We start from the raw sequence: 12038 nt of genomic DNA, 5'->3' as shown, positions 1-12038 counted from the left end.
AATAAAAAAGATTCTCATATAAAATTCATCCCAAATTTGATTCAAGTTGTATATCTTACCTTTCTAGCACCAAAAAAAAAAAAGAAAAAACAAAAACAAAAGAAGAAGAAGAAGAAGAAGAAGAAGAAGAAGAGAGAGAACATAATAGAAATAATCGTAAATCCAATTTTTAAATAATATATTAAATCTACCTTTCCAATATTAATGGGACTAATTGGTCTGTAAGAAAATCTTTAGCATTAAACGGATCACCATTCCTTAAGATGGGATTTATGGATAAATTTTCCTTGTATATTAATAAGGGAAAAATCAAATAAGTGAATTTAGAAAAAATAATTACAAATCAATAAAAAAAAAAACTTAATAAACATTATTAATTAAAATTATAAGAAATTTCATAAATTTGTATTTTTTTTTTCTTCCTGCCATCAATGTAATTACCCCTATGTAATATGTCTAGGGAGATTCTTCACTTTATTTGAAATATATATATATACAAATTTATTTTTTAGAGTTAATAACATATAAATAAGATGATTTGTGAATGCTTTGAAAACACATGAGAACAAGATATGACTTAAATATTTAAAAAAAATGATTTAATTTTAAAAAATAATCTATTTTTTTAGTTTAAATAACATTACTTTTCAAAAATTATCAAAATCCAACTTGATTAGAACTTCAGTTGGGACCATTTTAATTTAAAACACAAAACAAAATGGTTAACTTCAGTTGTGTTTTTTTGAATTAAAAAAACACAAAACAAAAAAACAATAACCTAGCCCTACTACAATAAAATGGTTACCGATATACAAAATTTTCCAATCACCCAATCACCCAATCACATGTCCATACTCATTCACCAATCATCATTTACCATGCTCCCTCACGTTTCTCAATCACTCAACACAAAATCATAATATTTTGTTTTCTCTACCAATCATAATACCATAAGCACACATGGCCATGTTCCAGGAGTACCCAATAATAATTTTTCACCCTAAAATCTAACCCCAATGATGTATCTAATAAGTTTCAAATTTTGATTTATCAAATATTCCATCATATGAGGTCTAACTTTAATACCACACCATTAGGAGTGATTTAAGAGTGATAAATTAAAGAAATGTAGTATTGTTGTTGATAAAAAATATGAGAAATTGATTTAAAAAATAGAAAGGTGATGTACATGTATTTAGAATGTCTAATAAGGGAGACGTGGAAGAGGCAATAGTGTGGTGGGTGCAAAGTGGAGTTGGGTAAGGAGGATCCTCTCCTTGTAGCTTTTGTATTTGTGCCCGTCTTTGCAGGCTTTCGGGTCTACTTTTAGGCCCAATTTTGATAATCCGAACCGTTCATATTTTATGATTTATTCAGTATATCATACCTGTAAAAAATCAAGTTGATCGGATATCAGAAAGTATGTGTTCGAAAAATTGAACTAAAAATTATTTTTTAAAGAATTTAATAAACAGTTTTCCGAACATATGCTTTCTGATATCTGATCAACTTGATTTTTTACAGGTATGATATACTGAATAAATCATAAAATATGAACGGTTCGGATTATTAAAATTGGGCCTAAAAGTAGACCCGAAAACCTGCAAGGACGAGCACAAGTACGAGAATGCAAGGAGAGAACCTTGGCTCGGAGTTGGGATCTCCTGCAGTGATAACAATGAATTATGAAGAGGGAGGAACGAAATGGGAAATGAGAGTGTCAGACTATTTACGGTTTTTAATATGAAATAAAGAGAAAAGAATATGTTATTGACTTTTATTTTGTATAGAAATATATTTTTTATGCTTTGAATTTTACATCTTTTATAGCAAAGTTGAGAGGGTAAATTGTTTTATTCTCCTACAGCTATTAATGCTATGTAGTGACAATCAATTGGAGCTTTCCAAATCATAAATTAAATTTGGACAAATTATAACAGTAATTCTTATATTTTATTCATTATGTCTTTTTAGTTCATATACTTTCAATTGGGTCAATTTTGACATCAAATTTATGATTTTGTCTCAATTTAGTCCAATTGATTATAATTCTTAACATTTTTTATAAAAAATATGCACATAAATATCACATGCTATATTTTTAATGACAAAATTATAAACTTATCAATACAGTTAGTTAACATGAACTAATTTAGTGATATTTTTTTAAAAAAACACTAACAATATTATTACCTGAACCAAATTGAAACAAAATTTAAAATTAAAGGTCAAAATTGAGCTAATTGAAAGTGTAAGAATCAAAATGACACAAAGAATAAAATATAGAGATTACCTATAATAACACATTACAACAAAGTTGAAAATATAAGTATAAATTGTTTTAATTAAAATAACACTTCACTTAAATGATAAGATTTAATAGTATAATTTACCCTTTGATTCATCTATAATTTCATAGGTACAGCTTCATTTATTAGAAAAATTATAAATTATTGGTACTTTTTCAAAATAATTATAAAATTATGTCAAAAGTTTATAATTTTGATTATTAAAATTTATAAAATTTACCACTTATTTGAATTTTTTTTTAACCTACACTCAATTATTATTTTTCCTTATTTATTTGATTAGCCTACTATAGCACCAAAATGCCGTTTATATTAACCTATAATTTCATAGGTTGGGCACTCGCCTAAGCCCCGTCCTAAAGCCAAGGGTATAAATTGAGGAGTTTTACCTACCTTATATTTAGAGGTTATTTGGAATGATTTAAATAAGTGTACTTTTTTATTTTTTTACGAAAAGATGTGCAAAAAAATAGAGAGGTGATGTGATGAAAAAAAGATAAAAAAATAGATTATTTTCGAATTTCCATACTTGGCCTTAAGCCTCACTTGAGAATTGATTTTTTTGTTTTTTTTTTTTTTTTTTGGAGTGTGTGTGTGTGTTTTGGCTTTTTTATGAAATATAAAAATTAGAAGAAATTACTTCCAAGTGATAATTACAAAAAATTATTACATATTTGTGAAAAAACTCATAATTTTAATTACTACTAATATTGGTAAAATTTATCATTAATTTAAAATTTTATCAAAAAATTATGTGTTTGAAAATAAATTTAAAATTGTATTGAAAATCATAAATTACTTGGGGATATTAACATCCCTCTTTAACTTTTGATAATGAAAGAGGTTTACAACAATTTTTTTTTTTGTTTAAACTTAAGGTCCCTCACCCCGTTTTTGTACCACTAACCCACTCAACACACACACTCTCTCTCTCTCTCTCTCTCACCTTCCTGACTCTCTTTTCCTCTTCATTCCCAGAATTAATTTCTCACTATACCAATTCTCATCGCGACGTCCTCCTTCTCTAATTCCACCTTCATTGAATCCATCCCCGACTCTAAGCCTCTAGACAAATCACATATATAGTTTAATTATATGTTGTGTTAAGCTTGCTATTATATTAAGGAACACCAAGTTTCCCTTCAATTTCGATGCGTTGAGGAGAGGGAATGAAAGTTTGGGTTAGGGTTTTAATTAGGGATGGACAACTGTTTATCCGACCCACAATCCATCCAAACCGATCCGCACAAATCCGGGTCTATTTGTACATACAAATTTGGGTTCGGGTTAGACCCAACCATACCTACACAAATCTGCATCCACTTGCAGATTATGTTTAAAAAAAAAGTCCCCACTTTAACAGATTAAGGCCAAGTTTGGCATGATTGAAAAAAGACAAAAAGTTAAAAAGTCACTATCTTATTTAAGTCACATCATCTTATTTAAGTCGCATCACTTCTCTAACACTTCACTTCAAACCCAACCCAAACTCAACCCATATTTCATAAAAAGTCAAAAAGTACACTTATTTAGTCTTCCCAAACTAGGCCTAAATTAAAAAAAATCCTCTCTCTGGTCCTTTCTCTCTACCCAGCTCTCTCTCTCTCTCTCTCTCTCTCTCTCTCTCTCTCATCTCGCCAACCTCTCTCTTCTCTCCTCCTCGTTGCCATCACCACCACCATCTGTCGCCTCCTTGCTCAGCGTCTCTTTCATTTCCTCCCGTCGCTATTGCCCAATCTGGAGATTTCCCGATCTGGAGGATATAGAAATTGCATAAAAAAAAAAAGAAAAAAAAAAGAAAAAGTAGTGTTTCATTGCACGAAGGTTTATGATTTCTGATTGTGGGTTTGCAAACTTATTCTCACTCCTTGTAACTTTTTGCTTTTTTATTTAGGGGTTATTTGGGATGAATAAATGTATTTTTTGTCTTTTTACAAAAAGATGTGCAGAAAAGTAAAGAAATGATGTGATGAAAAAGAAGATAAAAAGATAAAAAGTGTGTACTTGTTTAGGGTAGCCAAACTTGACCTTAATGAAAGAAATGTTTTCATTACTGTATGTATTAAAGCTGGATTGAATAATAATAATAAAAAAATTACTTCTCTTGTTTTTTTTGTTTCTTTGTTTGTTATAATATATATATATATATATATATATATATATTCAAATTGCATAAAAATTATTTATGTTTGTTTTTTGTGGCCTAAAAGAATATCTCAGAAAGGGAGGAAGGCCCTAAAGCAAAGCCCAAGAATAAAATTTCCAACAAAAAAGTTTGATTCGCAAATCACTCATAACCGCCCTCATAACTGCATAACCCATCCGTGCAACCCGCAACTTGCACCGCGAGCGGATGCGGTTTCATTTTTTCCCAACCCGCATCCCATCGAGCAAGTCCAACCCACAACCCGAACCACATAGAACCGGTCCGTGAGCACTTCTAATTTTAATGGGTTTCTGTTTTTCAGACTTAATTTTTTATTTGAATTGAAGCTTTGTTGAATTGAAAAGGGATTGATCAATCTAGGGTTTATCAATGGCATCATGTAATGTCTTTCTTATTTGTATGCTCCATTCTCTAGTTGAGTCATAACACAATTTTCTATGATTTGGTCAAAACACAGATAAAATTGTGAGCAAATCATAGATAAATTTGTAAGCAAATCAGAAAAAATTCAAACCAGAGAAATTCCAAAATAGAAAATTTGAAAATACAGAGAAAATTAGAGAAATTGAACAAACCAAAGAAATTTCTCAGGATCGAAATTTCTCTAGAAAAATGTTAAGAGACTCCAACTATTATGAAAATATTGTATATCGTTTGTTACTCTTTTAAAATCTTAATATTAAGTACCTTAAAATAAAATTCCCCATTTCAAATACGATTTTATTAGTATACACCACATTAAATTACTGACTAGATTTATTTATACAGATCTATTCTTTATCTGTCTCTGTCATGACCATTGAAAACAGTAGTCCCCACCACACTACGCAGGAGCCATATTAGCAACTCTCTCTCTCATTTAATTTTTGGGTAAATTACAAACACATTTCCTGAGATTTATTTAAATTACAAATTACTCATGTGGTTCTAGAAATTACATTATGCCCCTAAGGTTTCTAATTTCATAACAAATATATCTTTTTACTAATAAATCATCAAGTTAATCAACCGTTTTTAATAATGCTAAAATTTTATTTCAATTAATAATTCAGATAATTTTATTATTGTATAAGTGAACAGTTAGAAATTTTACTTTTTCAATTAATTCTGTTAAATAAAAAATTCTGACAATGAGGTATTTTTAATTTTTCAAACCACATGGAGCAATTCGTATTTTAAACAAACCTCAGGGGGTTTATTTGTAACTTATCCTTTATTTTTTAATTATCAACCCATCATTTTGTTGACATACCATTAGATTTATAAAATAGATTTAGACATAATTTCGAAAACAACTATTAGAGTCACATCTATGTACATAATTTCTAATAGTGATGAGGATGCCAAAATTCTATATTAAAACTTATTTTTTTGGTTAAAAAAATAAGTGTGGTCCATGGTTGGCCTCGCATTAGTCTGTATAGTCTAGTCTATTTTAACATACTAGAGAGAATTTAGTACTTTGTTATTATATTACAATAAAATTTAAAAAATTATGATCAGAATAAAATTAAAGTAGAAGATATAATTAATTAAATAGAGAATCATCAAATAAATATACATGAAGAAGACCAAGATGAAATGGAGAGATTAGCAGTTCTGACATTCAAGTGAGATGCAATTTTTGGCCACCATTGATTAGGAGATGTTATTTGGTAGCCTTGGAATAAAAAGTTGTCTTCCAATCATTTCGTGAGGAAAATATATATATATATATAATTTCTAGTAGATTTTCTTCACAAACAATATATACGACCTTAAAAAGACTCACCTGGGTGGACATGAATTGTTTCATAGTCAATGTCGTCAGGGACAAGTGTAGAGTTACCATCCGGCATCCCAAGATCTTTACCTCCATTAAGGGCTCTCCTCAAAGTCTATTACAAAAACAAAAGACCAAACAGTGGGGACCCGGAGAGATTGATGAGCTTGCGATCCCATGGACAGTGACTGCAATTTGGGAGATTTGGATGGAGACATGGTTTGAGAACAGAGAGGCGAGAACAAGAAGAATCCGAGACACGAAATGGGGACCCGGAGAGATTGATGGGTCTATCCGGAACAGAGAGGAAATGGGGAGAGGTGCAATTAGATGGGGTTGTAGTGGTGGGTTGAGGAGAGAGGAGGGGGGAAGTGGAGTTGGAGTCGAAGCGGAGGAAAGGGAGAGAGAGAGATAGAGATGTTGATGGTGATGAGAGCGTGGGGAAGAGCATTGGATGGGTGGGTCATAGGTTGAGCCTTGTTTTAGGTCTTATATCTAACATTGCAGGATTTAAAAATTGTTTATTTTAGTTTTTGACTTAATTTAGACTATAATGTTGTGTTTGGTACAACTTAAATTATCAGATTATAACTTAAAGAAAAAGCTATTTTCAGCTCAAATCATGCAACTGCTCGGGGGATGCTTGTGAATTATAGCTTAAGAGCGCAGCTAATTGGAAGGTGATGAAATGACTTAAATGGCCCTCCAAAACTTCAACAATTACGGAATTGCCACTATATAAACCCTCTTTTTGCTGCCCTAGCCGCTCCTCTCCTCACACTCCTCTTCTCATTTCCTCTCTTGGCGACTGGAAGACGATCCTCCACATCTCCAAGATTAGCTGATCGAACTCCTCCACATCTCCAAGATCAACCAATCGAACTCCTTTCCTCCCTGTTTCCGTTGATATGCACCAAAAAGGTAAGAGTTCATGCCTTTTGTTTGTGATATATATTTATATACACAAATCGAGTTAGGGTTTACACAGATAGAGATCAGATCACACTCTCTGTTCCTCTCTCTGCTTTCTTCTTCTTCTCCAATTTTCATCATCTTTTTTGTTTATTTTTTTTTTCGCAGCGACCATTCACAGCCGTTGGACGAGTACGACACATGAGTATTCAGGTAAGATTCTTTTGCTCAATTTTTAGTGTTCTTGTTAAATTTTTGCTCAATTTGTGCTCAATTTCAGCTCAATTCTTGTTCACTTTTTTTGCTGTAGTGTTAAATCAAAGTCACTTTTGGTTTATTGTTTATGTATAGGTTTCCTTTTGATATCTATATAACAAAGAGACAAATGTCCTGATATTGTTTCAACATTTTGAAATTAAGATAAATTGTGTTTCAGTGAGAAAATTCAAAATAATTGTGACTTTCATAGAGGTGAAAGTTGTGGTATGCACACAATTCTCATTTGTACTGCTATGAAATACAATTATTTTTTAGTTGTTTTCACTTAAAAAGAAAATGCTAAGTTATTATCTTCTTGTTTGTTGTTTTGTTTTTGGTTTTTTTTTTTATAATTATATATATATATTTATATATATTTTAAGATTGGCCCAATCAATTTAAATGTTCACAAAATCTTGAATCAACATTTAGTTTTCTGCTAGTTTTTGTATTAGAATAGAAGGAAATGAATTGAAATGAATTGATAATGCAGTAGATTTTCTTAAACACATGTTGCAGTAATCCTCTGATCCTAATGAAGATTGGGTTTTTGGAGAAAATGGAAATTCATTATAGGTATGTGCCATCTATCATCTTTTCAGATAAATTTCTGATTCATTTTTTTTTTTTTTTTTTTTAAAAAGTTTAGAGCTTTACTGAATTTAGAATGATGATGAGAAAATGTTGTGCTGTGATTGCATCTTCTCTTCTTGCAGCTTCAATGTAATTTACAGATTAATTATTGTGGAATACTATTGTTCACTTTTGGTTTCTTACTTCTAAACACAATCCAAAGGATTTCAGAAACAGTTATTCATTTAAAATAGCTCCCATGGTTGCTTCTAAACCATGGCATTTGCTTTAAAATAGCTCCCATATTACCACTATGTCCAATACACCAATTGCTTAGTAAAGTATGTTCAAGTTAAATGATCCTGAGTGTGGGCATGTAAATTAGTCTAATAATGATGTAGGTTAGACTCACAAATGTTAAACTTCATTTTTTGTTTCTTTTCTTAGTTGATAAGAATTTCATTGTATCATAATGGCATTCAACCTTTGTTTCCAATCCATCCAATAGTGACAGATAATTATTTCATTGAAGTTGGTATAAACAAATGTTTACATATCTTTTTATTCTCTTTTCCAATAGTGATAGTTATATTTGAAGTTTTTTTCGAGTCACTTGAAACTTCCACTGCCATCCACTTGAAACTTCCATATATATATATACATTATTATGCAAAGGGAAAATTATAACTGAAAAAACAGTCAGCAAGTGACCACACCTCTTTGAAGAAGTGGATTGTCCAGAGGCTTATTGGGGATGGTTTTGAAGCCTCTCTCTGTAGAACTTCCTGGCCTGCTACCATTGGTCGCCCTTTAGGTCTCTTTCTCTCTCTCTCATCTCTCTCTCTCTCTCTATGGATTTTGGTAAGGACCCATTTCTAATATGTGTGTGTTGTGTTGTGTTCATGAAGTGTTTGAATTTACAAGTGATTATGAATATATAGATGTTTTGATGAAGGACAGCACTGGTGGTGGTGATGAAACAGTAAGGTTGATAGTGGACATGGATTTCAAGTCTCAATTTGAGCTAGCAAGGCCTATTTCAACATACTTAGAGCTCACAGCTTCTCTGCCTTCCATATTTGTTGGGAGTGAAGAGAAGCTAATGGAGATAATATGTTTGGTTTGGTTAGCACATAGCATCAACAATTTTCTCAAGACTACTCAAAGATGGAATTTAGATTTGATTGTATTGTTCAGCTACTGCCAAATTAAGGGGATGTTTGTTATCGCTTTTTGTTTTTTGAAAAGAAAAAAAAAATTAAAATCATGAAAACTTGTTTGATAGAAGTATTGTTTTCGTGTTCCTATATGAATTGTTGAGACTGTGCCTCAAAATTTTGTTCTTTTATTGTTACCTTTATAAAGGAAAAAGTTTTGATGATTTTTCTAGCAATTATCCATTTTAGTGTCCTCTGGTTGTTTATCTATTTTATTTTATTTACTAGTTTTATTACTCTCATCACAGGCCTATCCAATTTGATCAAATAGCATTCAGGTTATAAAGTATAAATAAGAAGAGGAAACGCTATGTATGAACCATATATATCTTATAATTAAAAAAAAAATTAATTTTTTAAGTTATAATTGAAAAAAAAGAAAAAATATCATAATTAAATACAATATGAGGTATAACTAAAGAAATTTTGAGTAAGGGCTAGGCTTCTCTTGTGAACTCAATATTAAAAAAAAAAAAATGGCATTTTTATTGTAATGACATTTTTTTGTTCCCTTGTGAACTCAATATTAAAAATAAAAAAATAAAAAAAATTGAGGTAACGAAAAAATGTACCAAATTAGGTACTAATTATATCATTTCCATTAATGAAATAACTTTTTCAAAATTTAAAGTGAAGAAAATGACAAAATTACAATTTTTATATTCATAAGGGCAAAAATGACAATTACACAGTAAAAAGTTATTTTACAGCTTATATACCAAACACTATTTTTCTGCTTAAATCTATAATCCCACAGTTGCACCAAACAAAACAAGTTATCAGCTTAGGCTCACAGTTGTAAGCTATAATCTATAGGCCCCGTTTGGTAGAGCTATGAGAAAGTGATTATAGATTATAGCTTAACAGATTATAACTTACAGCTGTGAACATAAGCTGGTAACCTGTTTGGTGCAGCTATCAGATTATGGATTTAAGCAGCAGAGTAGTGTTTGGTAAATAAGCTGTAAAATAGTTTTTTGCTGTATAATTGTCATTTTTGCCCTTATAAGATATAAAATTTGTGATTTCATTTATAATACATTTTTTTTCATTTTATTTTATTTTATTTTCTTTTTCACCTTATTTTCTTTTCTTTTTTTTTTAATTTTTTTTTCTTCTCTTCTTTCTTTGTTAATTTTGTTTAATTTATTAATTCATTAAAATTAATATTCATGTTCTAATTTATATTCATGTTGTGATTTCATTACATATTATTTTTTATACATTCATTTTAATTATTTATATCTGTATTTATCTTCTTTATTATTATTATTATTATTATTATTATTATTATTAATAATTTGCTCAACAATTATTAAAATTAGTATCAATTTGTCCACCAATTATTATTATTATTATTATTATTATTATTATTATTATTATTATTATTATTATTATTATTATTATTAGTGATATTTCATTTTTTCATTTTTAGGAATTCATTCATTCATTTGACAAATCCTTTCATTTTTTTTCAATTTATATAATTTTTTTAGTGATATTTTATTTTTTCATTTTTAGAAAAAATATTTCATTTTTTCATTATAAATTAATTAGTGTCAATTAATGGCCTAATTGGCATCAATTAATAGTAAAATTATTAATAGTATCAATTAGCATAAATTGTTTTTTTTCATTATAAATTAATTAGTGTCAATTAATGGCTTAATTAGCATCAATTAATACTAAAATTATTAATCGTATCAATTAGTATAATTTTTTTCATTTTTTTCATTAATTATTATTTTTTTAATTAAAAAAGCACTATAGCGACCCCGGTCTTTTCCCATTTGAATATGGTATCCGGACTTAGGTTCCGTAGATTCTGTTATTGTATAATGGTTGTTGTCGACCTTTATTTTCTCATTTGGAGTTATAGGATGTGTTGGGCAGGGTTGTTTCAGGTTGGTTGGGTTCAGAAACCAAGTGTTGCTGCCCAGTTTTTGGGTTGGTCGCTCGAGCGAGGACTTGGTCGCTCGAGCGAGGGTTATTTTTGTGTCTGGTGGCTCGAGCCAGATTTTCTTCGCTCGAGAGAGCGATTGCGTCTAGTATAGGCCTGAGGGCAGTGTTTTTTCGCTCGAGCGAGATTTCCTTAGCTCGAGCGAGCATTCTGTCGCTCGAGCGTGCTCCTGGGTTGCAGACCTGAAGCATTGCATTCTTGGCTCGAGTGAGCTTTTCTTCGCTCGAGCGAGGGTTTCGTGTGTCTGGTCGCTCGAGCGACCAAGTGTTCGCTCGAGCAAGCCTGTCGGGTTTATATACGCAGCAGCGATTTTTAAAACGTTTTTTCACATTCTTTTGATCCTAAAACCCTAGTTCCGAGTTCTCTCTCCCTCTACTCACCTTCTTTCTTAGGTTTCATCACCTTTTAGGGTGTTTCTACCCTAGTTGCTTTATTTAAAAGATAGAGTGAGTCGAGAGCTTCGTTTTAATCTGAGAGTTTGTAGTTTCGGAGCACTTTGGTTTTGGGTCATCATCTCCGTCTTCTCCATTCGGGTTATTTTCTTCGAGGTAGGGATTTCCTACTCCACCTTATAAGTTTTGTTCTAAGTTTTGGTATTTTGATATGTTGGGGGTACTTTGGTAATTTTGGGAAAAACCCTAGTTGTATTAATAAGTTAATTTGTATAATTAATTTAAGGAAATTGGGGAATTTGTTAAATTCATGAAATTGAGGAATTCATTGATTAAATAGTGTAGTTGGATAATTTAAATCACTCGCCTATTGAATTGTTGATATATTTATTTACAGCCTAGAAATAACTGTTTTGGGCTATCGGTGGAGGATAGTCGTGTTTGTTGTAGACATTGCATGTGGATTAGGGAAAATTGAAACTAATCAA

General features: G+C 30.6%; 2 protein-coding genes across 2 annotated transcripts in view; one reads left to right on the top strand and one right to left on the bottom strand.

Moving 5' to 3' along the window:
- LOC114315938 (short-chain dehydrogenase/reductase 1-like) overlaps positions 1-12038 on the bottom strand; it is an 88279-nt gene that overhangs the window by 59186 nt on the left and 17055 nt on the right. The gene's annotated exons all lie outside the window — the stretch shown is intronic.
- Positions 6950-9374, top strand: LOC114271342 (uncharacterized). The gene is made up of 4 exons (XM_082902496.1): positions 6950-7159; positions 7319-7363; positions 8681-8795; positions 8890-9374. The coding sequence occupies exons 2-4, from the start codon at positions 7352-7354 to the stop codon at positions 9249-9251; spliced, it is 489 nt and encodes a 162-aa protein (XP_082758622.1). The 5' UTR covers positions 6950-7159; positions 7319-7351; the 3' UTR covers positions 9252-9374.

The sequence above is a fragment of the Camellia sinensis genome, chromosome 13 (assembly GCF_055761805.1).
Source record: "Camellia sinensis isolate YWXY chromosome 13, ASM5576180v1, whole genome shotgun sequence".
Taxonomy (NCBI): domain Eukaryota; kingdom Viridiplantae; phylum Streptophyta; class Magnoliopsida; order Ericales; family Theaceae; genus Camellia; species Camellia sinensis.
Note: the sequence above shows the minus strand (reverse complement) of the source record. Positions and strands in the feature narration are given on the sequence as shown.

Coding starts and splice junctions, on each gene's coding strand:
- LOC114271342 (XM_082902496.1), top strand. Junction 8,796..8,889: donor TACCATTGGTCGCCCTTTAG/GTCTCTTTCTCT, acceptor GTGTTCATGAAG/TGTTTGAATTTACAAGTGAT.